This window comes from Lepidochelys olivacea (genome assembly GCF_965140295.1).
Source record: "Lepidochelys olivacea isolate rLepOli2 genome assembly, chromosome: 27".
NCBI classification, from domain to species: Eukaryota; Metazoa; Chordata; order Testudines; family Cheloniidae; genus Lepidochelys; species Lepidochelys olivacea.
Window position 1 is genome coordinate 6695580 of NC_140437.1, and position 27665 is coordinate 6723244.

Here is a 27665-nt window from a genome sequence, read left to right on the forward strand (position 1 = left end):
GTACCCTATTAGGCACGGTTATTTTACTACCAGTATAACCTATTAGACTTGTATCTACACTGCCCTTCCTCCTACCTACAGCTGTATCCACTCTTACTTAATTTTCTTTCCACTCTATGCTAAATTCTGGCGTGGAGATTACCTGGACATCTCCCAACCATCTCCCCCAAATTCCTAGTTTAAAGCTCTCTTAATCAGTTGTGCCAGCCTCCATCCTAGAAGTCTATTTCCTTCCCTACTCAGATGAAGTCCATCCCGAGAGAACTGTCCTCTATCCATGAATGCCTCCCAATGGCCATACATCCCAAAGCCCTCCTTATAGCACCACTGCCTAAGCCATCTATTGATAGTCATAATCTTGTCACACCTTTGTTGCCCTTCTCTAGGAACAGGCAGAATCCCACTAAAGATCACCTGAGCCTCAATTTCCTTAAGCGTCCTCCCCAGCCTAGCATAGTCTCCCTTAATACTTTCCAGCGAGAATCTAGCCGTATCATTTGTTCCCACATGAAGGATAATTAGGGGATTCTTTCCCACTCCCTTTAGAATCCTTTTCAACCTCAGGTCTACATCCCGTATCTTAGCACCTGGAAGACAGCACACCCTCCTATTTTCTGGATCAGCTCTGGTTACAGGCCTATCTATTCTTCTCAGTAAAGAGTCCCCAATCACATAGACCTGCCTTTTCCTAGTGACGGTGCTATTCTCCAGTCTATCCCCTGTTCCCTCTGGCTGCAAGTTCTTTCCATTCCCATTCTCCCTTGTAATCCTTTTTAACCCATCCTGTATCCTCCTGGGGCTCATATTTGGTGTAATCTCCATTAACTCTTCCCCTTTTCCTATAGGACTAACTGCTCTTCTCTTCTTCCTTGCCCTATCACCTTCAGTGACTACCTGCTGAGCCCCTTCTTCATTTTCCAACTCTGCAAACCTATTCTGAAGCTCTATTTCTCCTTCACTAGCCCGTCTTTTCCTCTGCCTAGTTCTTTTAGTCACATGCTTCCACTGACCACTTTCCTCACCCAGTCTCCCCTCAGAATTCCCCAGTCCTGCTTCCATCTGCAAGTCTGAGCTTTTCCCTTCAGATACCTCATGTCTTTGCTCCATAATCTGCTCAAACCCCTTCCTAAACTCTACCAGACTTTCCACCTGCATCTCCAAACCTCTGATCTTTTCCTCCATCAGCTCTATCAGACGGCATTTCATGCAGAGAAAACTCTTACCAGGTGCCCCCTCCAGGATCATGTACATACCACAGCTTCCACATCCAGTCATCTTCATTGTGTCATTTGTTGAAGTATGTCTACTTTTAAACCTGTTATAGAATGTCCACGGAGATTGACGTGTTCTCCTACTGGCTTTTGTTTTGTGTCCATTTATTCTTTTACGTAGAGACTGTCTGGTTTGACCAATGTACATGGCAGAGGGGCATTGCTGGCATGTGATGGCATATATAACATTAGTAGATGTGCAGGTGAATGAGTCCTTGATGATGTGGCTTGTGTGGTTGGGTCCTGTGATGGTGTCGCTAGAGTAGATATAGGGACAGAGAAGGCAAGGGGGTTTGTTACAGGGATTGGTTCCTCGGTTAGTGTTTCTGTGGTGTGGGGTGTAGTTGCTGGTGAAAGTTTGCTTCAGGTTATGGGGCTGTCTGTAAGTGAGGACTGGCCTGCCTCCCAAGGTCTGTGAGAGTGAGGGATCGTTTTCCAGAATAGGTTGTAGATCGTTGATGATGTGCTGGAGAGGTTTTAGCTGGGGGCTGTATGTGATGGCCAGGGGTGTTCTGTTATTTTCCTTGTTGGGCCTGTCCTGTAGTACGTGACTTCTGGATACCTGTCTCGCTCTGTCAATCTGTTTCCTCACTTCCCCAGGTGGGTATTGTAGTTTTAAGAATGCTTGATAGAGATCTTGTAGGTGTTTGTCTCTGTCTGAGGGGTTGCAGCAAATGCGGTTGTATCTTAGGGCTTGGCTGTAGACAATGGATCGTATGATGTGTCCTGGATGGAAGCTGGAGGCAAGTATAGCGATCAGTAGGTTTCCGGTATAGGGTGGTGTTTGTTACCATTGCTTATTTGCACTGTAGTGTCCAGGAAGTGGATCCCTTGTGTGGACTGGTCCAGTCTGATGTTGATGGTGGGATGGAAATTGTTGAAATCCAGGTGGAATTCTTCAAGGGCCTCCTTCCCGTGGATCCATATGATAAAGATGTCACTTAGGAAGGAGAAGTCAAATGAACAACTACAAAATGGTGAACACCTGGCCAGGTGATAGTGCTGCTGGAAAGGGTCTGGGAGTAATAGCCCCCAGTCCTCTGAGCATCCCCTATAGTGTCCGGCCCCTTCTCCACTGGGCACTCACAGAATTACCAGGCCTGCTGCTCCCAAAGGACTAGTGCACCACAGCTTACTAGTTATGTCTTAGATCTCAGCTCCCAAGGGAGGCATGCAGGGTGCAGGCACAACCAGTGGACACTGGTGGCTAATGCTTTCAGATCTCCAGTGCACAGGGCATATGCACACCAGAAGTGGAGCACATATAGACACCACATCTTGAAAAACTCTAGTTACTAACGGGTAAGTACCTTCCCACTGTATGATGTGTTGTGCACATGCCTAAATTTACCCAAGGCAGATTATCATATTGCATTCCCGACAGGTGCCCAGCCTAGAAAAGGTGTGTGACACTTTGTTGAAGGACTATCATGGAGAAGATCTCAAGATGGCAATCTACTGCCATCAGTATTGATTGTCTCTCAACTACCGGCCCACCCCCAGAGAACAATGTTATTTCTACACAAGGGCCTGCAGGTGGGATGAGCACGTCTGGGGGAGGGGGAAGGAGTTTTCCAGCTGAGCACACAGCAGAAAGGTCCAGAGAGGCTATACTTAAGAAGGGGTGCTGCTCTGTTCAGCCGTGCTGACCATCACCACATGGCAGAAGGACTGGCTGGAGACCGACAAGGCAGGAGGGATTCTGCCCAGCCTCAACTGTTGACAAATCCCAGAGTCAGAGGCAGGATGAAATCAGACTAGACAAGGGTGCTCATCAGGACGTTTGTTCTTTGGCAAAGATCTGTAACTCTTGAGCCATCTCAGTGACTGTGGTTCATAAATTCCTTTGTTAACCCCGAGTTCCTTGCTTGCCTACCACATTGTCTGTAAGGGGTTAATCTTAAAGCCCAGCATGGCCATAGCCCAGATGGGACTCAGAGGCAATGTGTGTAAACAAAGCAAGGGGGCTGGGAGATGTAAGGTCAGGCTTGACAAAGTCCTGGCTGGGATGATTTAATTGGGGATTGGTCCTGCTTTGAGCAGGGGGTTGGACTAGATGACCTCCTGAGGTCCCTTCCAACCCTGATATTCTATGATCTGAGGCCCTGGTTTCAGGCCTGGGGGCAGCTGGACTGCAGAATCCCACATCCCAAGGGAGGGCTCAGTCAAGGGGTCAGACAACCTGTTACCCCTCAGTGCTCACCCCAGCACCCCCAGCTATTCCAGTCCTGCTCCAACTTCTTCCCAGATCTGCTAATGCCCCTCAGTCCTCACCCCCAACACCCCATCCCAGCCCTGGGCTTTCCCAGTGCGTCTCAGTGTTGGATTGCATTGTCCCTTTCTGCCGCCATCCAGCTCTTTAGCCCCTAGTGGGCAACACCAGGGATTTCCCTACACCCCCCTTGAATTTCCCCAACCCCCCTCCCGCCCCAGTTTTGTGAACTAGTTACATGCAGTGTTGCCAATTTAGTGATTGTTTGGAAATTTGAATTGCAATTGAAACATTAATACACACTTTAAAAGCATATACAGTGCATGATAAAATACGTGTATCTGAAAAACTATAATGGATTTGAAAAGTATAAACATAGACTAGCTTCCTTGACCAGCTGTTGTTTTTTATGACAATGTCAGTGCATTCATTTCGGCGATGTTGGCCAACCTAATAATTTCAAATTATGATTTGTAAGCAAAGTCTAAATGAGCTCTCCTTGACAGCTAGTGATGAGCTGGGGGCTGGGAGGGGAAAAGGCTTCAGGACCAGATTGTATTTACATTCACACCTAATCTACCTAGGTATCCAGCAAACAGAGCGGTGTTGCCCAAGTGATAGATTTTGGCTGGGGTTGGGTTACAAATCACTTGAATGGGAGAGGGGGGGATGAAATGTTGTTGTTCTTATTGTCGGAGTAAAGGGCAGTAGAACTGTCCTGAGCCTCTGCTGACTGAGGGCATCGAGAGAGAGGGTGGGGACAGGTGTTTTGCTTGATGATCTGCCTGAGTCACAACTACTAGTTGACCTGCCCCTCTCCACTGTTTAAAGACAGAGCTGATTAGGCTCCATAGAGAGTCTTTTGTTCTGTTAAGTGATCACTACAGCTGAAATCACTGAGAATCAGGTCTACGTGCTCAGACCTGCGGTGGGGACAGTGTTTCTGTGGAAGAGACAGCCCAGCCTGCACTAGCCGTGAGGTTCCCCCTCTGAGAGCTCGGCTGAAATCACTGAGAGCTGAGGGAACCTCAAGAGACCCACTCTCAGAGGTCACAGCGGCAAGTGGCAGCAGAAGGTGACGGTGCAGGGCCATTGGCAACAGAGCGATGGAGTGAACGGTGGCACAATGAACAACAGCGGCCAGAGCGAATAGTGAGCAGCTGGAGGAACGAGCAAGGTGCCTTCTTGCCCCCCAACTGGGAGGTGAACTCACGTGAAAGCACCTCTGAACTCTGAGTCTCCACTGACCAAGGACAACACTGGTGAGTGGGGTGCGGTGGAGGGGAAAGTGAGGGGCACGTTAAATAAACATTTGTTTGCTGGGCTATATTTTAGTGACTTTGCTCCAGAATGCCAGATTTGTGACAGGGAATGGAAACTTACATAAATCTGTTTCCTAGTAGACCAAGATTTTTAAAACGCATTATTGTTTTCTCACATTGTTGCTATCTTGAGAGGCCATTATGTTGGGGAGTTTCTGTACTAAGCATTTTTATTATTATAATTAATTTTTACATAAGAACGGCCATACTGGGTCAGACCAATGGTCCATATAGGCCAGTATCCTGTCTTCCGACAGTGGTCAAGGCCAGGTGCCCCAGAGGGAATGAACAGAACAGGTAATCATCAAGTGATCCATTCCCTGTTGCCCACTCTCAGCTTCTGGCAAAGATGCTAGGGACACTCAGAGCATGGTGTTGCATCCCTCCCCATTCTGGCTAATAGCCACTGATGAACCTATTCTCCAGAATTTATCTAGTTCTTTTTTTAATCCTCTTATAGTTTTGGTCTTCACAGCATCCCCTGGCAAAGAGTTTCATGGGTTGACTTTATCTTGTGTGAAGAAGTACTTCCTTTTGTTTTTTTTAAACCTGCTGCCTATTAATGCAATTGGGTGACTGCTAGTTCTTGTGTTATGTGAAGGATTAAATAACATTTCCTTATTCACTTTCTTCACACCAGTCAAGATTTTCTAGACCTCTATCATATCCCCCCTTAGTCGTCTCTTTTGTAAGCTGAAAATTCCTAGTCATTTTAATCTCTCCTCCTGTTTCATCCCCTAATCATTTTAGTTGCCCATCTCTGTACCTTTTCCAATTCCAATATATCCTTTTTGGGATGGGGTGACCAGATCTGCACACAGTATTCAAGGTGTGCGCGTACCATGGATTTATATAGAGGCAATATGATATTTTCTGTCTTATTATCTATCCCTTTCTTAATGATTCCCAACATTCTGTTTGCTGTGTTGACTGCCGCTGCACATTGAGTGGATGTTTTCAGAGAACTATCCACAATGACTCCAACATCTCTTTCTTGAGTGTTAACAGCTAATTTAGACCCCATCATTTTATATGTACAATTGGGATTGTGTTTTCCAATGTGCATTACTTTGAATTTATCAACAGTGAATTTCATCTGCCATTTTGTTGCCCAGTCACCCAGTTTTTTGAGATCCTTTTGTAGCTCTTCGCAGTCTGCTTTGGACTTAATGATCTTGAATAGTTTTGTATCATCTGCAAATTTTGCCACCTCACTGTTTACCCATTTTTCCAGATCATTTATGAATATGTTGAACCGTAATGGTCCCCGTACCGACCCCTCAGGGATACCACTATTTATCTCTCTCCATTCTGAAAATGGATAATTTATTCCTACCCTTTGTTTCCCATCTTTTAACCAGTTGCTGAACCATGAGAGGACTTCCCTCTTATCCCATGATGGTTTACTTTTCAAAAGTCAATTTAAATTAAATATTTTTTTAAAAGAAATTATATTTGCTTTAGAAATCTAGAACTGTTACGTGTTTTGGTGTATTTTGCATTATCCTTATGTTAAATTTGCATTATCCTAACAAAACATTTAATTTATTCATATCTCTTTTATATGTTGCAGGTCAAAGTGAAAATGAAAAGGCAAAAAATAATGCAACAATTTTTCCACTCAAAGGCCTCAAAAAAAAAAGGTGAAGAACACATCAAGAACCAAGAATATATCAACATGTCATCTGAAGGTTCAAGTGGTGTATCTACATCCGACCAGCCCGAAGCACAAATACAGCTACGTACTGAAGAAACAGTGTCTCCAAAACCTAAAGGCAGTTCCCTATGTTTGTCAGTCAAATTGTTCCCATTTATTGAAGTTACAAAAGATGGCTACTGGTGCACCTCTTGCAAAGAAGCTTATGAAGAAGGAAAGCTTCCCAATGCTACAGTTGGTAAAAGTGGAGGAGCTGGGCTTGTCAGACCGATCAGCAAAGCCAATGCTGACAAACGACATGAAAAGGCTGCAAAACACCAGGTCTCTGGAGTGCATCAACATGCAGAAAGCCTTATAAGCCCCCTTTCAAAGCCAATATTAGAAGTACTTAATGAGGCTGTTAAGAATGCTGGAGATACAACACAGTTCATGCGAACAAACATGGCTGTGGCATCCTACTTTCTATTTAAGCAAGAGATACCACACACTACAAACTGGAGGCCAATGTTAAGTGCATTGTTACTTGTTCATCCTGAAGTTGAACACTGGTTCCGAACAAGACCAGCAAATGCTCACTATCTTTCTGCAAGAAACTCAACTGACTGGCTAGAAGCATGCGGTGCAACAGTGAAAGACTCAACAGTTGAAAAAGTGAAGAACTCTCTCATCACATTCAAAAAATTTGCATACATGGCTGACAAATGCACCAATGCAAATGGTCATCAAGTATTAAGTCATTGTGTACGTTATCTTGATGTCAGGGGTAGGCCAGTAGATGCATTTCTAGATGTTCAAGTTATAGAAGACACGTCGGCTGCATGTGTGACAACCCACATCTTAGAAGAGTTAAATGCTTGTCAATTGGACCCCAAAGAGATGGCTGCTTGTGCATTTGATGGAGCTGCAAACTTCTCTGGAAGACATGGGGGAGTACAAGCTTTGCTCAGAGAAAAGTGTAACCTTAATCTCTCCTAAACACACTGCAGAGGCCATCTACTCCAAATAGCGCTAGTACGAGCTGAAGACTCTTCAAAAGACATTTAAAAAGCTAAAAATTTTATGTCTTCATAATATTCTTTTTTCAGCAAGAGTCCAAAAAGACTGAATATCTTGGAAAATATAGAAGATACACTGGGACTGAAGTTCAAATTAGTCCAACTTAGGAAAACTCGCTGGCTTTCTCATGAGCGATCCTTGGCTGTTGTCTTAAAACTACTCCAGCCGTTAGTACTGTCTTTGGAAAGTATCTACCAAGATGGGGTGGATCCATCAATGACGCTGGTGGATTACTTTTGCTACTACGTTAATAGAAGACTATTGCGATTCTCTCTCTTGTAAGTCTACTGTTGAAACTACTTGGGTCATTAAACAATGCCATCCAGGCATCTGCTACAACAGTAGTAGATCTTTGTCCAGCAATAGAAGCTACATTTGGATCAATCAGAGAGCTATCCATTGAAAACGTACTGGAAGAAGCAAAGACGTCAGTCCAGAAGTTGACTAATGAAGGCATTTATATTGAATCCTTAAGTTAAGAGGACAAGAAGTGTTTGTTAAGACAATCAAAAAAGTACATAGACTTGATTCTTAAAAATCTACAACAGCGACTTCTAGATTCTACTCAACCCCTATGTAGCTTTTACAGATCCCTGTCCTATAAAACACCTACAGTTGAGTGGAGTGAGGCACTGCCGGCAATGGGGCTGCCATGCGCTCAGGACAGATTAGAGAATTTGAACACACAGTGGAATATCGTATGACGAATACGACTTCAACTATGACTTCAACTACGACTTCAACTATGACTTCAACTATGTATGTATGAAGTATGACTTCAACTTCCTTTTTATCATAACTAGTGGCTCGACCCGATCTTTGTGCTATGTTTCCTGGGATGAAAGAAGTAGAAATTCATCTCTTGCTACTCCCAGTCACAACAGCTACAGTTGAGCGTTCTTTTGCCTTGTTGAATAGAATTTTGTGTTTTGAAAGAAGTCGCCTTGTGCCTGATCATGTGAATGATCTAATGAGCATATCAGTTGAAGGAATGGAAGTACCAGACACACGAGAAACCACCAAAGAGGAACGCATTGCATTCAAGAAGTTCGTTAACAGAGTTGTGCAAAATTATAACAAGAAACCAAGAAGGATGTAGATGTAGAGCTTCATAGAAGGCTTGAGTGGCCAACTTTAATTTAATCTAATAAAATGGTCATGAAACATTTTCCCGTTTTTACTATGGTGCCATACAGCCCACCTTCATCCTCACGGTCTCACCCCTCATCGGCCCTGACACTCCCCCCCTGCCCAGTAAATTCGAACACCCCTCCCAATTTCAATTCCTGGGGAAAACACTGTGGCAACACTCTCCCAGGAGTTTGCTCCCTTGAATGGTGCATCTCCCCCTTTCTCTCCTGGCTCAGATGCTTCTGAAGGCAGCAGATGGCTCTGCGCTGAAGAATGAGAAGCTGCAGCTCTTTGTTAGCTATGGAGATAAGAATAAGGCCCAGATCTTCCTGACGGACGAGTCTGGCAGAGCCTCCTTCGAGCTGGACACCTCTGGCTGGACCGGGAGCATCACTCTGAAGGTAAGCGACGGGCCTCCGAGCCCCAGTGTGGCCCCTGCACTCCAGCCTCTGTTATTGTGTCTGTGATGTTTATTAGGGTAGTGCCTAAGGAGCAGCCAGGATCTGGGCCCCATGGTGCTGGCCGCTGCACACACTCAGCGTAGCAAACGGCCCTGCCCGAAGAGCCTGCAGGCTGAATAGCCAGGCCAGACGGTGGGTGGAGGAAGGCGCAGAACCCACCAGCAGAGTCATCAATGGGGTGACACAAACGGCATCTTAGTGCCACCACTTGTCTTCTCATTCATATTCGGGGTGGGGTTTAGTTAGGAAGGTCGCCCCCTTCGGGCAGCTCAGCTTAGGAGCTGCCCCATTGCCACTGTTGGGCTGCCCCATTCGAACCACTGGGGTTTTCCAGGTCACTCTTACGGACGCAGGGTGAGAGGCCATGGGGGTGAGCTCAGTCAGCAGCATCAGAGCCTGGCCTGTCCCGGCTGCATTCCTGTCCTGTGCTGGGTACTCACCACCCCGGCGATCCCCATCTCTCTCTCTGTCCCCCAGGGGCACTTCAAGCAGGTGAACGACAGCGCTGAGGATGACACAGTCTCTCCCATTTACCCGGAAACCCATCGTTACCTGGAGCCCTTCTACTCCAAGAGCCAGAGTTTCCTGAAGATCCGCTCGCTGGGTGGGGTGCTGCCCTGCGACCAGGCCCAGCAGCTCCAGGTGGATTACATCATTGCTAGGGAGGCCCTGGGGAACGTGTCCAGGAGCCTGGATTTCATCTTCCTGGTGAGCCCCATCCTGGGAGACTAAAGCGTGTGTGTGTGTGTGTGAGCACGTGTGTGTGAGCATGAGCTGCGGAGTCAGTGCTGTGACCCCACAGTAGAGCAGTGGGGAATGGAACGGTTCCTTTGAATTACAAGGGCTGGCCTAGATCAGGACGAGACTTTTCCCCTTTCCCCACTAGGGGCTCTGGTTCCAATCTGGCCCCAAAGTGGGGGCTGGCTGGCCTGGGGGGGCTGGGGAATGGGATATCTGCCTGAATGTTCTTTCTTGCACCCCCACCTCTGCTGGCTCAGTCCGTGGGGAGGAGAGGCTGCACCCTCCCCTGACTCCAGCCTGCGTGGCCATCCCCACGTCGGGGCATTTGTCAGCCCCCTGTATAGCATCAGCTCGTGACCCACTGTGCCTGGGGTAGCCCTCACTGGAAATGCCAAGGTCAGGGCAGGCTGCAAACAGAAGAGCAGATTCTCTGAAAACTGGTGGGTCACACTGAAGTTGGACTCACCAACCAGTCGCAAACTGCTCCTGATTCCCCACACTGGTTGTCAAGAAGCTAAAAAAGAAATCACACAGCCCCCTTTACTGCATTCCAGTTCTCTGGCTTCCAATCAGCGCCAAGGTCCAGTACAGTGAGAAGTCATTTAAAACCTCTACTCACTATACAAAATGTTCTTCTGACCCCAAAGCGTGAGCCACGTCACCAAGTCAATGTTAGTTTGGATCTTACCCAAATACCATGCTGGCAGCCAATCCTTTAGTGTCTGAAATGAAAGGTTTCTTATAAGGAAAAAGGAAAGAATCATAGAATATCAGGGTTGGAAGGGACCTCAGGAGGTCATCTAGTCCAACCCCCTGCTCAAAGCAGGACCAATTCCCAGTTAAATCATCCCAGCCAGGGCTTTGTCAAGCCTGACCTTAAAAACCTCTAAGGAAGGAGATTCTACCACCTCCCTAGGTAACGCATTCCAGTGTTTCACCACCCTCTTAGTGAAAAAGTTTTTCCTAATATCCAATCTAAACCTCCCCCACTGCAACTTGAGACCATTACTCCTCGTTCTGTCATCTGCTACCATTGAGAACAGCCTAGAGCCATCCTCTTTGGAACCCCCTTTCAGGTAGTTGAAAGCAGCTATCAAATCCCCCCTCATTCTTCTCTTCTGCAGGCTAAACAATCCCAGCTCCCTCAGCCTCTCCTCATAACTCATGTGTTCCAGTCCCCTAATCATTTTTGTTGCCCTTCGCTGGACTCTCTCCAATTTATCCACATCCTTCTTGAAGTGTGGGGCCCAAAACTGGACACAGTACTCCAGATGAGGCCTCACCAATGTCGAATAGAGGGGAACGATCACGTCCCTCGATCTGCTCGCTATGCCCCTACTTATACATCCCAAAATGCCATTGGCCTTCTTGGCAACAAGGGCACACTGCTGACTCATATCCAGCTTCTCGTCCACTGTCACCCCTAGGTCCTTTTCCGCAGAACTGCTGCCTAGCCATTCGGTCCCTAGTCTGTAGCTGTGCATTGGGTTCTTCCGTCCTAAGTGCAGGACCCTGCACTTATCCTTATTGAACCTCATCAGATTTCTTTTGGCCCAATCTTCCAATTTGTCTAGGTCCTTCTGTATCCTATCCCTCCCCTCCAGTGTATCTACCACTCCTCCCAGTTTAGTATCATCTGCAAATTTGCTGAGAGTGCAATCCACACCATCCTCCAGATCATTTATGAAGATATTGAACAAAACCGGCCCCAGGACCGACCCTTGGGGTACTCCACTTGATACCGGCTGCCAACTAGATATGGAGCCATTGATCACTACCCGTTGAGCCCGACAATCTAGCCAGCTTTCTACCCACCTTGTAGTGCATTCATCCAGCCCATACTTCCTTAACTTGCTGACAAGAATACTGTGGGAGACCGTGTCAAAAGCTTTGCTAAAGTCAAGAAACAATACATCCACTGCTTTCCCTTCATCCACAGAACCAGTAATCTCATCATAAAAGGCGATTAGATTAGTCAGGCATGACCTTCCCTTGGTGAATCCATGCTGGCTGTTCCTGATCACTTTCCTCTCATGCAAGTGCTTCAGGATTGATTCTTTGAGGACCTGCTCCATGATTTTTCCGGGGACTGAAGTGAGGCTGACTGGCCTGTAGTTCCCAGGATCCTCCTTCTTCCCTTTTTTAAAGATTGGCACTACATTAGCCTTTTTCCAGTCATCTGGGACTTCCCCGGTTCGCCACGAGTTTTCAAAGATAATGGCCAATGGCTCTGCAATCACAGCAGCCAATTCCTTCAGCACTCTCGGATGCAACTCGTCCGGCCCCATGGACTTGTGCACGTCCAGCTTTTCTAAATAGTCCCTAACCACCTCTATCTCCAGAAGAAGAGGGGAGTTGTTAAATGGTAAAGCAATCACACTCAGAGACTTCAAAGTCCATATATCAGGTTCTGAGCAGTATTGGTGAGTTTGCTGGCTTGAAAGTCCCTCTGGAACTGATCCACAGCTTGGATGGGTCGTTCAGTCTTTTGTTCAGAGCTTCGTTTGTGGAAAAGTGACTCCAGAGGTAAGAAGCAAAAAAGGAGACAAAATGGAGACAATGCAGCTGCCCTTTATAGTCCTTTTGCCTTTGCCATTCCTTTGTCCCAAACACAAGCTGCACAGCACATGGCATGGAAAAGCCTTAGAGTTCTCTGTCCACCAGCCTGCCCTACAGGCCTTGCTGACTCATAAGGTGTGTCCCCTAGTTCCTTTCAGTGGGTTCACTGCAGGGCTGATGACCCGTGATGTGCCATCAAACAGGCTAGGCAGTGCTGATGCCAGTCTGTGTGGGGGTGTCACCCAGAACCACAGCAAGCGTTTTGAAACACAGATGTACCATACAGGCCTAGAACACAGTACAAAGGTGATACAAACATATAAACAAGATCATCATGCTTGGCAAATCATACCATTCACACAGACACCTCACATGGCATATCTGGTCAGATCCCCTGCAATTTTATAATGTTGGTATCAATCATACCATAAAGTGTCTCCCAGATTCCACACAGCATCACAAGCTCAGTGACTCCCGTCTCCTCCTCCGCAGGTCGTGGCCAAGGGAGCCATCACCAGGATCCTCCACAAGAGGCTGGACCTCAGGGAGGGGGCTGGTAAGTGGCAGGGGAGGGGTCACTGCAGGGAGGCCCCTGCTCCCAGGAGCAACTGGGGATTGAGCCCCTGAGCAGGGGCCAGGCTGGGGGAGGAGGCTCTGCCTGCTGGGCCTGACTTCCCCTGGGTGTTTCCCACCATCCCTAGGGCTGAAGGGCTCCTTCTCTGTGGAGCTGCCCATCGGTGCTGAGCTGGCGCCCGCTGCCAAGGTGCTGGGTTACACAGTGCTGCCCAATGGAGAGATGGCTGCCGACGGCACCCTGCTGCGCATGGCCAAGTGCCTCCCGAACAAGGTGAGCCTGGGGCTCGGGGCGGAGGAGCCTCTGGGGTGGGGAAATCCCTCCCTGCCCCATAACAGGCGCGCTGAGCAGGGGCATCGCTGGGTGCCCTCGGCCCCCCTTTCCCTGGCCTTACAGCAGCGCCAGGCTCTTAGTGATTGTGCCGGCTCCGGTGAATTGATCACGAGCCATTTCATCCCCGTCTGCAGGCGCAACAGGAAATGCTCCTGCCCCCACACAACGTAGGAGCAGGTGCCTACACTCTCCCCCCGCCCCCATTCCGCTCGCCCTGGCCGCAGCAAGTACCTGCTTCCCCAAACCCTTCCTGCCTCCCCCAGCCCACCCTGCTTCCCCCACGGACTCAGCCTCTCACTCCGGGCCCAGCAGGTACCTGCTGCCTGCCTGCCCCACCTCTCGCCCTCCCTATACCCAGCTCCCCAGAGCTCCTGCTTCTCCTGTCCCTCCCGCCCCACTGACCAGGTCCAGGCAGGTACCTGTGACCCAGCCCCTCCCCGTCCCACTCTGGGCTTCCCGGCAGGGACCTGCTGCCCTGAGCCTCCCCACTCCCCAGTCTGTCCAGCCACATGCTCCCCCAACCCCGCAGAACTTCTGCCGCCTCAATCCTACCCACTGCCCATCCTCCAAACTGCGCTGCCCCTGCTCACCCTTGGAGATTCCTGGGGTGGGGGGGCAGGATATGATGGTCTGATCCCCCTTCCTCTCTGGAGTCTTGTGGGGGTCACCAGCTGGCTATATTTCTTTAGAGGGCTTCTAAAGACTGGGGCACAAGTGTCAACAGACCCCCTTGCCCTCGGCAGTGCTGTGCGTGTCCAGACACACTGGGAGGGGCAGGAGAGTGGAGAAGCCAAAGGACAGACAGCAGCCCAGGGCTTCGTCCTTGTCAAGAATCTCAGGACTTTTAGGGGTCTGACGCATGAGTTTTATCTGGGGGGGCTGGCGATCCCATCGTATCCCTACCCTCCTGCACCTCCTATCCCGCTACCCCCGGGGTGTCTATGAATAACTGCAGCTCCATGAGCCATCCCACAGGGGCGCTGAATGAGCCTGGACTCTCTCAATCCTCGCGCCCCCGAGCACCGACTCCCAAAGCCCCAGCCCTTCAGCCAGTGGGGTCTGGGGCCAGAGTGAAACTTGGTGCCTGCCCCTCCCTGCCCTGGCCTGTCTCCTCCTGCCCCTGGGGGTCTGTCTCCCCCTCCCCTCTGACACGCTGTGCCTCCCCAGGTGAAGCTGGCCTTCTCGCAGGACCGGGCCCTGCCGGGCTCAGAGCTCCAGCTGCGGGTGCAGGCTGCCCCCGGGTCCCTGTGCGCCGTCCGCGCCGTGGATCAGAGCGTGCTGCTCATGAAGCCTCAGGCTGAGCTCAGCGTCGACACTGTGAGTCCAGAGCAGCTCAGCCGCTCGCCCGGCCACCTCCCGCTCGAGTCCTCCCCCCATGCAGGGAGGGGCGATGCACGGCTGCTGGGGGACCTCGAGGCCCCCTCTCCCCGTCTGAGGGCTGCTCCCATGGTACTTGACAGCCCCTAACTCTGGGGGTCCCCGCTTGCCTTGCCTGTTCTCCCATCAGCCCATGCAGTGCCCCGCTCCCGGCACTCCCCCACTCCCGCCTCCAAGCTCTGGCTGGGAACATGGAGCTCGGAGCTGAGATACTGGCCGGGTAACCGGAGCTCGCTCTCCAGGGCAGAGCTGGTCCCCAGGGGCAGGGGCAGGAGAATTCCCTGCCCCCCATGTACAGCAGGGGTCAGCTGGCCAGGTGCATTGTGGGAGTCGTCCCTGCCCGGGCGATGATTCGGAATCGCACTCGGCCCATCGCTGGCGCCTGCCATCCAGGGGCTCACGGGCTCTGCACATGGCGAGTGGAGCCTCCCAAGTCCCGTGGGGGCAGCAGGAGTTGGAACTCGTGACTCAGCCCCTGGCTCATCCTGTCCCTGCGAGCCATGTTCCCAGGGCCAGCCCCCAGCGAGGCCCCTCTGTGATCCGGACAGAGCGGGGGAGGGGCACTAAAAGCCATTCACTGCCCCACGGAGAGAAGGGGCACGTGACCTCCCTCCCCCAGCTTCTCCCAGGGCATTGGGAGCCACAGGTCCCTCTCCTAGGACTGTGGGGGGGAGATGCAGGGACAGACGCCCATGTGGGGGACGGGGCTGGGTGCTGGGCAGGGTGTGGGGAGATGTCCAGGCTAGAGATGAGGCTGGGGCGAGAGCGGAGGTTTGTGGGGTGATGTGTTAGTGGGAGGAGGGGCAGGAGCTGGCTCTGTGGTAGCTCGTGTCTTGGTTTCATGGCTGATGTGTTCTGTGTTTGTCTTTAGGTCTATAACTTGCTCCCCGATTTTCCCCAAGGAGACTATCCCGCCGCAGCTCACGAGCCTGACTCATGTTCTAATATGCACGGCGCTCTAGCCCCAGCTTTTCACTGCCACGGCTTAAGTCACAGGTGGAGGTGTCGCAGAGGGACCAGCAGCTGGACTCCTCCACCACGTGACGCCTACAGCCTGTTTAAGGTAGGGTTGCTCCTGGCCATGCCTCACACTCCTCTGTAGCCTGAAAGGACTAAGCTGGCTCCAGTGTGCTCAGAGCTGCTGGCACCAGGGATGACATCCCACCGAACAGTCCGGCCTCTTCTAATGAATCCCCAGGGACGCTCCCAGCTAACTCAGGCCTGAGAAACACCTCCCCAGCCACCTTCAGACACGGCCCAGGCCCTGGGACAGATCCCCGGCGTATCCAGAGAGCGGGAGCGCCCCATCCCGCCCCACTCCTGGGCACAGGGGTGTTACAGGCGGGGCTGGCAGCACCGCCTCCACTTACAGATCTCTGGCACTTCCCGTTAGAAGTTTTCATTTCTTGTAACTTTGTCTGACTGAAACGTTTGGGACTGAAATTCCTCCAGCCAGGGGTCAGCCTCAGGCCGAACTTTCTGAGGCATTTCAGCTAACACAGCTCAGCAGTTGCTCAGAAGGGGAGGTGGGGAAAACACTCTGTTTCTCCATGATAAAATGTAGCTATTTAATTGAAAAGCTCCCTGCCTCGGAGCAGAGACTTGACCCTTGGCCGGGAGGTTGCCTGGGGTCAGGGAGGTGCCCTTTGCCTTTCCCATGGCATCCAGCCCCCATTTGGGTGAATGGGAAGCCCCTGGGAATGGCAGGACCCACATGCCCAGTAGAGGCTTGGAGTCTGGCAGCCTTGTTCTGCGAGGAATCCCTCTGCACCACGCCTGCTCCATCCCCTCCTACATGCCGACCGGCCTGTGCGCACCTTCGCCACAGAGCGACTGAGCCTGCTCCAGCCCAGGGCCACAGCAGCAGAGCAGGATTTTCCTGAAACGGCTCCTCCGGCCAGCAGGACCTGCGGTGGCACTGGGTGCGGGAACGGGGCTGCTGGAGACGGTGCCTCTGGCACTCCCAGTGCTCCCCAGCTGGTCCCAGGCAGTCTGGGGAGCAGAGGGAGCAAGAGGGAGTTGGGGGAATGAAAAGAGGGGTCAAGAAGGGCTGGGGGATGGCATCTTGCCACAGCAGAGGGAGGGATGGACGGCGTCCTCCTGAATCCCGCAGAAGCTGGGGCTCTGTCCCAGCTGGGGGCTGCTCTGAGTGATGGCAGCCTCCCAGGGCCTGGGATCCCAGTCAGACAGCCATAGTGGAATGGGCCGAGGTCGCCCTCCCGCTGCCAGCAGCCCCGTACAGGGAGCGTGGTGCCCATGGCACCCAGCACCACGGCATCTAGGGGCTGCCCAGTGGCCAAGTCACTCCCCAGAACTGTCCCCCAGGCGGGCAGGGGCGTTGGGTTCTGGGCACCACGGGACCAGACAGATGCTGCCGTGGGGGGAGCTCGGGGAGGCGCGGCTGGCCCCATGGGCGGGTACTGCACATTGCAGCGGGGCAGCAGCTCTGCTCCAGCAGAGGTTGAGTGTCACTGGCTGTTTAAAAGAGGAGTGTCTGAGTGCTCTGACATCCACAGCCTGGCCTGAGATTTGCTGTGCCTCGTGGCAGTGCAGGGTGGGGCTAGGGAGCCAAATGTGGGGTCATTTGATCAGGGGTGGGGGGACTCAAGATACAGCCCCCCTCATAAAATGTGTTTACACAACCGCCCAGTTCTCATTGTGCTGTTTGCCCACACTTGGGGCTCCAGCTCTGGCTCTGATTCTCCCGAAGTGATCTCAGCTGCTTGGGATTTACCCCAGCTAGTGCCCCACCCCCGCCTCTGGGGAGCAATATTCCCAGCGTAACTGAGGGGAACGGTCAGAACCTGAGCGGAGGCGACCTGAACTGAGGCCCCAGAGAGTGGGGTGCGCATGTGCAGCCGGGCTGAGGCTCTGTGGAGTTTTGCCCGAGACCGAAATCTCAGATTGAGGGTGATGTTTTCAAGGGCTGAAAGAGCCGCGTGCAGATGCTGCCGTTCCTGCAGAGGGTTGTCAAGGAAATGAGCATCGACCAGAGGGAAGGGCAAAGCTCCAGCACCCGGTTAGGAGAATCCAAGCAGGCTCCTCAGAGCTGGACTGAGGCAGATTGGACCCTTCGAGGTTCACGTGCCCCTCTCCTCCTGTCTCAGGCACAGCTCTGTGTGATGGGATCCCCGGGTACAACCTGGGACTGGGATACTGCTGTGGCCGCTTAACTCTCCAACCTGGGTTGTCTCTCACAGTGCTTTGCTAGTGACAAGCAGCAAACCCCTCCAGGTGCTGTTATCGCTCAGCACAACAGCATGTGGAGCCCCCCACCCAGCTAGATTTCATGACTGCTCCCAGAGCCACTCACAAATCACACAGAGAAAGGCACCCGCCAATCTTGCAAACCACCTGCCTTGCACCCCGGGACTGTACCGTCTTGCCCTGCTTAGAAGCCTGACCAGGGTAAGTTTATAACCCAGTCCTCCCCTCCCTCGATGTGTAGATGGGACACACAGTAGCCTTTGTAACCTCAGCTGAGATTTTTCAAGACTTCAACCAAAACACCCTGTTTTCTGTAAAATATAAAACAGATTTATTAACTACAGAAAGATAGTGATTCAGTGGTAGGCACAAAAGGTCAGAGGTAGTTACCAACGAAAATAAAAGGTAAGTGCACAGTCTAAATCTTAAACCTTAATTACACTAGGCAGTATTTGGGTCAAGCAATTTTCTCACCTCACTAGAGGTTATAGTTCTTAATACATAGGTGTGACGTTGCACTCCATATGTTTTATGGAAATATGCTTATGAGTGTAAATATGATGTCACTGGAATATGCTTTATGCAAAAGGTCTCTTGTAGGGTATCATAATAAATGTTATAACCTACTGAATATATTCCTGTATCATTCTTGTATCTGAAGCTAGAAATATAAAGTATAACTCTGAGGTCCATTTTCTAATTATGCAAAGTGTGGGCCATTAATGGTGGTTTAGAATCTTGATGGCTCCCATTGACTGTAAATGGTTTGTTTACCTGCAAACCTTCCTGTGTACATGTGGGCCAACCCAGGAAGAATGGAGACTAGGGCTCTTACAGTGACATGTGACCATGTCACCTGATACTAGATTCCATCTTAATCCTTGTACTTTTCCACTGATGAGGCGGGGGTGGGGACAAGCAGAGATAAAAGATTCCCGCCTTGTGCCAAAGCTATAAATGGGGTGGAACAGGACAAAGGGAGCTGCCAGTCATGAGGAAATCCCTGCTTACCAGCTGAGATGTCTGCTAGATCTAACAAAGACTGTACCAGGGGAAAGGTTTGTGCCCATACTAGGAAGGAGTCTAGTCTGTGAAAGAAGCTTATTGGAACATCTTTGAGGGTGAGACATTACCTGTAATCAGTTTCTTAATGTATTAGGCTTAGACTTGTGTGTTTTGTTTTATTTTGCTTGGTAACTTACTTTGTTCTGTCTGTTATTACTTGAAACCATTTAAATCCTACTTTTTATACTTTATAAATAAACAAAAGTGATTTTATTAACAGAGTAAGCGATTAATACCTGGGGAGCAAGCAGCTGTGCATATCTCTCTATCAGTGATATAAAGGGCAAACAATTTACGAATTTACCATGTACAGTAACTCCTCACTTAACGTTGTCCCGGTTAAGGTTGTTTCGTTGTTATGTTGCTGATCGATTAGGGAACATGCTTGTTTAAAGTTGTGCAGTGCTCCCTTATAACGTCGTTTGGCAGCTGCCTGCTTTGTCCACCACTTGCAGGATTCTCTGGAAGAGCAGCCCCTCCTGCCCTGCTCTCTGCCTTGGAACTGCTCCTGGGAGGTTCCTGCTTGCTGGCAAAGGGGCAGAGAGGGGTGCTGATTCTAGGCACTGCACCCACCAGCAGCTTCCTGCCTCCCCCGCCGCCCCAGCTCACCTCGCTCCGCCTCCTCCCCTGAGTGCGCCGCATTCCCGCTTCTCCATCTAGCTCCCAGGGCTTGCCGCCATGAAACAGCTATTTTGCGGCAGCAAGCCCTGGGACAGAGAGGGTGGAGGGGGAACGCGGCGTGCTCCGGGAAGAGGCGGGGCCGGGGCAGGGATTTGGGGAAGGAGTCTAATGGGGCAGAGAGGGGGTAGAGTTGAGGTGGGGACTTTGGGGAAGGGGTTGGAATGAGGACGGGGCAGGGGCGGGAGGGGGCAGGGCAGGAGTGGAGTCGGGGCAGGGCCAGGGGCGAGAACCCACTGGCGCCAGGAAAAGTTGGCACCTATGCTGCTGATGTCAGATGTCCCCCTGTTCCTTCCCTGCCCCCTCCGTACCCCCTCTCCACAAAGCAGAGGAGGGGACAGTCATGGGGAGAAGACGGGCGGGGGGCTTGCAGGAAGCTGTTGCTTCCTGTCTGACCTGGCTGATCTGCTTAAAAGGGCAACATTCTTGAAATGCGATCGGCGTACTTAAAGGGGCAATGCACGTCTCTCTCTCTCTCACTCATGCACACACCCCACAGCACTTTGGAAAGTCAGCACCTGTGCAGAGGTGCATGTGCTGTCAGGAGGAGGGAGTGGCGCGCTCCAGCTGGATAGCGTGGGCTCATCATCATGTTCAGTTTTTGCAGGAAAGTATTTGCGGATCCTGCCCTGCAGCTATTGTGTTTCCTCCCTACTGCCTCAGTCCATGCTGCCTTGTAGAGTGTGAGGCTACATTAACAACAGCGTATTAACCCTTGAGGGCTCAGCCGAGTGCTAGTTCATCATTTAGCAGAAAGGCATCCCCTGGGAAACATCCCACCCTCTTACTCCACCACCTCAACCAAGCTTCACAATCATTCATTGCTGTGTACAATATTAAACTGCTTGTTTAAAATGGTTTAAAACTTATACTGTTTATGTATATAATGTCTTTTGTCTGGCGAAAAAAATTTCCCTGGAACATAACCCCCACATTTACATTAATTCTCATGGGGAAATTGGATTCGCTTAACATCGTTTCACATAAAGTCGCATTTTTCAGGAACATAACTTCAATATTAAGTGAGGAGTTACTGTATAAGCTTTATACAGAGTAAAACATATTTCTTTGGGGTTTGGATCCCATTGGGAGCTGGGTGTCTGGGTGCTGGAGACAGGTAACTTGCTAAGCAGTTTTCAGTTAAGTCTGCAGCTTTGGGGGCATTGACCAAACCCTGGGTTTGTGTTGCAGCAGGCTAGTGTGTCTGGCTCAACAAGACAGGGTTCTGGAAGTCCCAAGCTGGCAGGGAAAATGGGCTCAGAGGTAATTTCAGCAAATCAGGTGACAATCCCAAGGGGATCTCTGTGACCGAGCCCGTCACAACAGGCTTCCCCTTTTAAGCCTGGGACCAGTCTCCTCAGTTGAAGTCTTTGTCCTCCCAGGGTTCTTGTTGCTTCCAGCGTAGGTGGGGGAGGAGAAAGGCCAAAGTATGATGCCACACTCCCTTATTTTAGCAGCTCCTGATGCTTTTTCCTCTGTCTTCCATCTCACCCAGGATGCGGCTTTGAAAATTCTCACCAACACAGACACCAAGCAGCCCTGTCAAGGTGGACTCTTACAGTACTTCGACTCTAGAGGCATTGGCCTGTCATTCCCCACAGCAGGTCAGATGGGCCGGGAGCTTCCATCTCCCTCGAACAGCAATTCCAAATGCCCTCTCTGCCCTCTGAGGGCAGATGTGTGGGCTCATGGATTGGGCCTGGGACCTGGGTTCTGATCCTGGTTCTGACACTGTCATTGTCAATTCCAGTGTTCTCAATGGAGTGGGCGGTGGGGGTTTCTCCATTGTTCTCAAAGATGCCGATAGTGGGAGTTTGTCCATTGTTCTCAATGGGGCAGGGATGGGAGGGTTTCTCCAGTGTATTCAGTGTGGGATGGGTACACACGATCATCTGACCCTTCCAATTCAGCTCTGGTCCTCCTCCTTTGGTTGGAATTCTTTGCCAGAGGATGTTGAGAAGGCCCAGGCTATAACAGGTTTAAAAAAAGAACTAGATAAGTTCATGAAGGACAGGTCCATCAATGGCAATGAGCCAGGATGGGCAGGGATGGTGTTCCTAGCCTCTGTTTGCGAGGAGCTGGGAATGGGTGACAGGATGGATCGCTTGATGATGACCTGTTCTGTTCATTCCCTCTGGGGCACCTGGCATTGGCCACTGTTGGAAGATAGGATACTGGGGTAGATGGACCTTTGGTCTGACCCAGTATGGCCGTTCTTATGGTCACACGGAGACCGATGGCTTTTCATGCTCATTGGTTGCAGTAGAAATGCACTAAGCCTCTCTAGGCCTCCATGTCCCAGCTGCTCAGTGTGGCTAATGATTTGACCTGCCTGGCTAGCGGCTCTTTGTGAAGGGCTCTGGGAGTTCAACGTACCATTAATGCTGTTCAGGGTAGAGCTGGGACTGAGCTCAGGACTCCCTGGCTCCTGCCCACGTGCTGAGTCCACCAGTGTGTGCTGCATCTAGGACACCCCCAGCCCAAGCCCCCTCCAGCCCCAGTCCTGCCATCAGGGGTCAGTTCTCAGAGCTCCTGGTGGCCATGTGCAGTCCCCCAAAATGTCCCCAAACATCGAGATTTTGCAAGTGCAAACACACGTGAATCCTCGTCTGGATTTGCCTCCAAATCAGCCTGGGGCTCCCTCAACCCGCCTTTATATCTTTTCTTGGCATGATCCCTGGGGCAGCACATGTGGATAGTGCAGCAAGGACCCCACGGATCAATGACCTGCTAGTGCCAGAACCCAGCACCCAGAAGGAGGCAGCGCCACGTGCATACTTCCCAGAGACATGGCTGTGGGACCTGGTCCCTGTGGGGTGAGTGAGGAGCTGTCACAAACTGTCCCAGCGGAGCGGCCTCCAGGCCACACCCTCGAAAGCACCAGCTCCCAGAGGCGGTGCACTGGCTGGGGGAGGGCTGGCTGCCCGCGTGGGGCTGGTTCCTGCACCCTGTTGCCAGCAGAGAGGAACCCAGCACAGCAATGGAGAATAACAAGCCCCCAGTGCTGTGGGATTTGTCTATTTACAGATGTAACGAACCTGCAGAGCGGGGGAGAGGGCTGGGAGCCCGGGCAGCACCATGACCCTGCGTCTTGCCAGCAGAGCGGGGTTCAAGCCAGCCCCTCCCCAGCTGTTCCCTGGATCCCGACCCCATTTATCATCCCGACCCCATTGCCCTTTCTGGTGGTTTCATTCTCAAGCGGCGCCTGGGAGCTCCGGCACTGAGAACATGGGAAGGGAATGAACCCCTGGAAGCGGGACATTGAGAGCGGCACGTGGGTTACAAGTGGGAGAGGCAGGGAATCCTGAGCAGGGGGAATTGAGGCTGACACCCAGGAATAGCCCCGTGACAGGGAGATGTGTCTGGCTGCGGAAGGGGGGATCCCCATCCCGTGGGACACTGAGCCCAGCCCAGAAAGCCCCGGAGCAGGGAAGGATCCTGCGCTAGCTGGCGTGGGGCGGAGGAGGGGACGAGATGGGGACACTGACAGCTCTTCCCCGCTCTGCTGTCTGGGATTGCCCTGTTTCTGTGCCACCAGCCCAAGGCCTCAGCCCAGCGGAGGGCCGGGCAGGGATGTCTCTGGTGGCCGTGCTCATGGGTGTTTCCCATGGGGCAGCTGCGTGTCTGATGCTCGGTTTGTGTCTGTCCCGGCCCAGCGAGGGGGGCTCCAAGGACATCCCAGTCTCGGTGCCCGACACCATCACGGAGTGGAAAGCTGGGATGTTCTGCACGGCAGAGGTGGGCTTTGGGCTCTCCCCCACAGCCACCTTCATGGCCTTCAAACCCTTCTTTGTGGAGCTGGCCTTGCCGTACTCCGTGATCCGGGGGGAGGCCTTCGCCCTAAAGGCCACCGTCTTCAACTACCTGCAGCAGTGCATCAAGGTGAGCGCCGCCCGGGGCTGAGCTGCTGGGGCTGGTGACCTGGGGCTGGGGAGCTGGGCAGCCGTGCAGGCTGGCAAGTGGCACTGTCAGTCACTGGCTGTGACCCTGTGATCCCTGGGGTCAGCACATCGCGGTGAGGGGGCCTGAGCCCCAGAGGGGCCACGTCTTGGCCTGGAGCTGACACATGTGAGTGAGTCCCCCACAGCCCTAAGGGGGCTCTCGTGTTGGGCCCCACAGGTGCAGCTGACGCTGGCGGAGTCTGCGCAGTTCCAGGTGCAGGAAAGTGAGGACGGCGCCTACACTAGTTGCCTCTGTGCAGATGAAGGGAAAACCTTCCAGTGGGAGGTGACGGCGAGCAGCCTGGGTAAGGGGCGCTGGGGGCTCTGTGCTGGAGGGGAGGGGCAGGGAAGGGGTGGGGGGCTCTGCACAGCAGGGGGCAGAGGGGTGCTGGAGCCTTTGCACTAGCGAAGCAGGTAGGGGCCTTTGGAGGCTCTGCATGGGGGGAGAGACGGGTAAGGGGCATTGGAGGCTCTGTTCTGGGAGTGAGAAGGAGGGCGCAGAACAGGGTTGCTGAGGGCTTGGTGCCGAGGGGAAGGGGAGGGGATGGGAAGGGCTGTGGGGGGCGGGGGGAGAGAGAAGGACACCCAGCAGAAAAACCCCTTTCACGTTAACCCTTCTGCCAGGTGGAGCTGGCAGCAGCAAGGGCCAGGTTCAATATCTCGGGCCTCCCCTTAAGAGCACGACACAGAGCCAGCTCGGCCTCTCTCACTGCCAACGCCTCTATTGCTGCTGTCTGCAGCTGGCTCACAGCTCCGCTGGCTCTCTGCTGCTGAGCCACTGCGCTATAGCCGGGCAGAATCCAGACGAATGAGCAGCTCTGTCACCCCTGCCCTGCCACCTTGGCTGACTTCAGTAGCTCCCACCTGGGCCGCTCACAAACAGACCCCAGTGTGCAAGCCGCACCATGAGCGTCTGTGTGTGACTGCAGCCTGCCTGCCACTCTCGGGTTACACTCTGGCTCTCGCCAGCCTGGGTTATACTGCAGGGCGACCCCAACACCCCCAGTCCGAGATCTTCCTCCAGAAAGGTTTGTCCTGCCTGCCCAGCCCTCTCCTGGACAATACAAGTTACATTTAGGCTGATATTCCTTTACGAGAATAACATGCATGCATCTTGTCACCCCAAATGGAGTTGCCCAGACACTTCAGTTTAAACACACTGGATTAGATAAAACAATCAAACATGTTCATTAACCACAAAGAGAGATTTTAAGTGAGTGCAAGGAATGGGGCATAAAAGTCAGAAATGGTTACAAGAAAAACAGAGAGAAGCCGTTTACTATTACCTGACTTAACAAACTACATCAGCTTCAAGCACAGTTTCTCCCCGCTCGCTTCCAGTGGTCTCACTGACCAAGCCCTGTAGGTCAGGACCCCTCTGCCGTCTCGCTGGCCGTTGCTGCTTCCTGCTGCGATGTCATGTTCCGAGGGTCCCCCATGTAACGCAGCTGTCAGTGATTTCAGCAGGGAGGGGGGCAGTTTCTGGGTTGCTATTCGCTGTTCCCGCACAAGGGCTAAGGCAGAGAAACCCATTACACTCAACTCATCATTTCCCTCCATCCTTTCCTTCCCCTCTTTCCTTCTCTCTCTTTTCTCCCCCATTCTCTCTCTCTCTCTCTCCATTTTCTCTACTTTTCTCTCCCTTCTTCACCACCCTCTCTTCTGCCTCTCCCTCTTCCAGGCTTGACAAAGCCCTGGCTGGGATGATTTAACTGGGAATTGGTCCTGCTTCGAGCAGGGGGTTGGACTAGATGACCTTCAGGGGTCCCTTCCAACCCTGAGATTCTATGATTCTTCCAATATCCTCCCCCGCCTTGGACACAGGCTCCTCTCTGCCTCTGGCGGGGCGTTGGTCTGTCTAATGGGAGCGTCTCCCACCTTGCTCGGCAGGGGAGGTGAACTTCACTGTCAGCACCGAGGCTCTGCACACCGAGGAGCTGTGCGGCAATGAACTGGCCGTGGTGCCGGCCCAGGGGCGAATGGACACTGTGATAAAGCCCCTACTGGTCCAGGTCAGTGTCTGGTCGGGGCCTCTGGGCAGAGCAGAGCAAGATCTGGTGTCTGGGTCTCACCCCCTGGTAGCCGTGGGCCGAGTCTGCATTGTTCTTTGTCCTGCCACAGGAAATAATGGCCCAGCACTACACCATCCATGTCCCGGACCCTGACCTGCACGGCCCCGTCACAGCGAGATCAGGGAGCTGGCAGGAGAGTCCTGGGGCAGACAGAGATGGGGGTTAGCCCCAAGGGGGGTGGCTGAGTGTAACACGGGGGTCTCGAGGGGGCGGAGGGAATTAGCAGAGAAGAAATGGCAAGATCTGCTGGGCTGGGAACCGTCTCCCCGAGGAAGGGACGGGAGCCCCATCGCTGGAGCGCTGAGAGCTGGATGTGCCTGAGCCCCACAGCACGGGCTGTAGGGAATGATCCTGCCCTGGCTAAGGGCACTGGCTGACCTAGCAGGCCCTGTCAGGCTGTGACGTGCACAGTCCCTCGTCCTGACCTTCTGTCTGATGCTCCTTCCCAACAGCCGGGGGGGATCCTGGAGGAGAAGGCGCACAGCTCCCTGCTCTGCCAGGAAGGTAGGATCCCAGCACCTGTGCGGGGCTCAGTGGGTGTCACTAACGCGGGGAGACGCCCGAGCCGTCACTTGGCTGCAGCACGTCAGTGATGGCTGGGCCGCTGGATGGCTCAGCTAGGGGCACAGGAGCGGCCAGACTGGACCAGGGGGCATCCAGACCAATGTCCGGCCTGGGACAGGGTCCAGGCCCAGCTGCCCAGGGAAGATGCACTCCCTAGTGGGCAGTTATGGAGCCGTCTGCCACAGGCCGAAGGCTCGAGTACGTCTGGCTCCTGCTCCCGAGTGTCACTGGACCCCTGTTGCGCCAGCTCCTCTCCCCTTCAGCCTGGCCCCTGTGTGTATGATGCTCCCTGCAGAGCTCGTCACACCGGCTCTCTGGGGCCAGGAGAGGGACCGAGTCCCACAGGCAGGACCCCACACTGTGAACCCCCAGCCCTCACCCTCAAGGGTACGTATGTGCCATGGTGGGGGGAGCTTGGGATTGAGAGAGGGGCTGTGACTGAGCGAGAGACCCGAACGGTGAGGAATGGAGGGATCTGATTGGCTGGAGGCAGGGGCAGGTTCCCAACAGACCTTTAACGGTGTGTCTTTGCCTTCGTGTTACGCAGCATCCGAAGAAATCTCCTTGCAGCTGCCTGCGAACGTCCTGGCAGGGTCCGAGCGGGCCCACGTGACTGTCCTGGGTAAGGAATTCCCGTGCCCCCTCCCTGTCAGGGCACGGTGCCCTTCGCCAGCCAGCCCGTCTGTGGCCCAGTGCTCTGATCAGAGAGGCTGGGGTATCATGGATGGAAAAGACCAATGAGGTCTAGTGGGTGCCTGGGGCCGGGGCAGGACTGGTCCCTGCAGTCTGTGCTACAGGGCCTCGTCCCCAGCAAGGGGCAATAGACTCCCACGGTGATGCCATGAAGCTGTGCCAGGGCACTGGCGTCTTAGCCATTCAGCACCACATATCCACATAACCCCACCAGACCGGAATCGAACTGGCCCCCGTGAGCCAGGGCTCCACAGACATGGTGTTAGGGACGGGGCAACTGTTGTGCAGCCTGGTAATTCTCTGCTCCCCCGACTCGCTTGGTGCCAGGAGACATAATGGGCACGGCTCTGCAGAACATAGACCGCCTGCTGGCCATGCCCTATGGCTGTGGAGAGCAGAACATGGTCCGGTTTGCTCCCAACATCTACATCCAGCAGTACCTGGAGAAGAGCGGGCAGCTGAGCCCGGAGATCAGACACAAGGCCCAGGGATTCCTCCAGAGCGGTGAGTGTCCTCCCACCTCTCCACCTCCAGGGCATGGAGGGATCAGGGCCTCACGGGGTGCAGGCTGGGGGTGGATTCTAGCCCCCGGGGGTGAGAGGATACAGGACTCGCTGTCTCTCTCCTGTTCCCGCAGGCTACCAGCGCGAGCTGCTCTATAAACACAACGACGGCTCTTACAGCGCCTTTGGGGAGAGCGACGCCGTGGGCAACACCTGGTGAGGGGCCGCATGGCACGGGCAAGTCAGGG

The 27665-nt window shown here is 52.8% G+C and overlaps 1 protein-coding gene across 3 annotated transcripts in view; it reads left to right on the plus strand.

Annotated features, from left to right (window-relative positions):
• Nucleotides 1–27665, plus strand: part of LOC311513856 (alpha-2-macroglobulin-like protein 1) — a 54092-nt gene that overhangs the window by 16028 nt on the left and 10399 nt on the right. For 2 of the 3 annotated variants that reach the window (XM_084615994.1, XM_084615996.1), the window contains 15 exons: nt 8886–9050; nt 9588–9818; nt 12903–12966; nt 13112–13257; nt 14485–14634; nt 15566–15757; nt 21140–21248; nt 22331–22460; nt 23301–23526; nt 23764–23890; nt 25476–25597; nt 26110–26161; nt 26769–26843; nt 27242–27418; nt 27552–27633. In XM_084615994.1, the coding sequence (XP_084472120.1) occupies nt 8886–9050; nt 9588–9818; nt 12903–12966; nt 13112–13257; nt 14485–14634; nt 15566–15757; nt 21140–21248; nt 22331–22460; nt 23301–23526; nt 23764–23890; nt 25476–25597; nt 26110–26161; nt 26769–26843; nt 27242–27418; nt 27552–27633 (2048 nt within the window). The remainder of the gene's footprint in view (nt 1–8885; nt 9051–9587; nt 9819–12902; nt 12967–13111; nt 13258–14484; nt 14635–15565; nt 15758–21139; nt 21249–22330; nt 22461–23300; nt 23527–23763; nt 23891–25475; nt 25598–26109; nt 26162–26768; nt 26844–27241; nt 27419–27551; nt 27634–27665) is intronic. The other variant, XM_084615995.1, reaches the window with a different exon arrangement.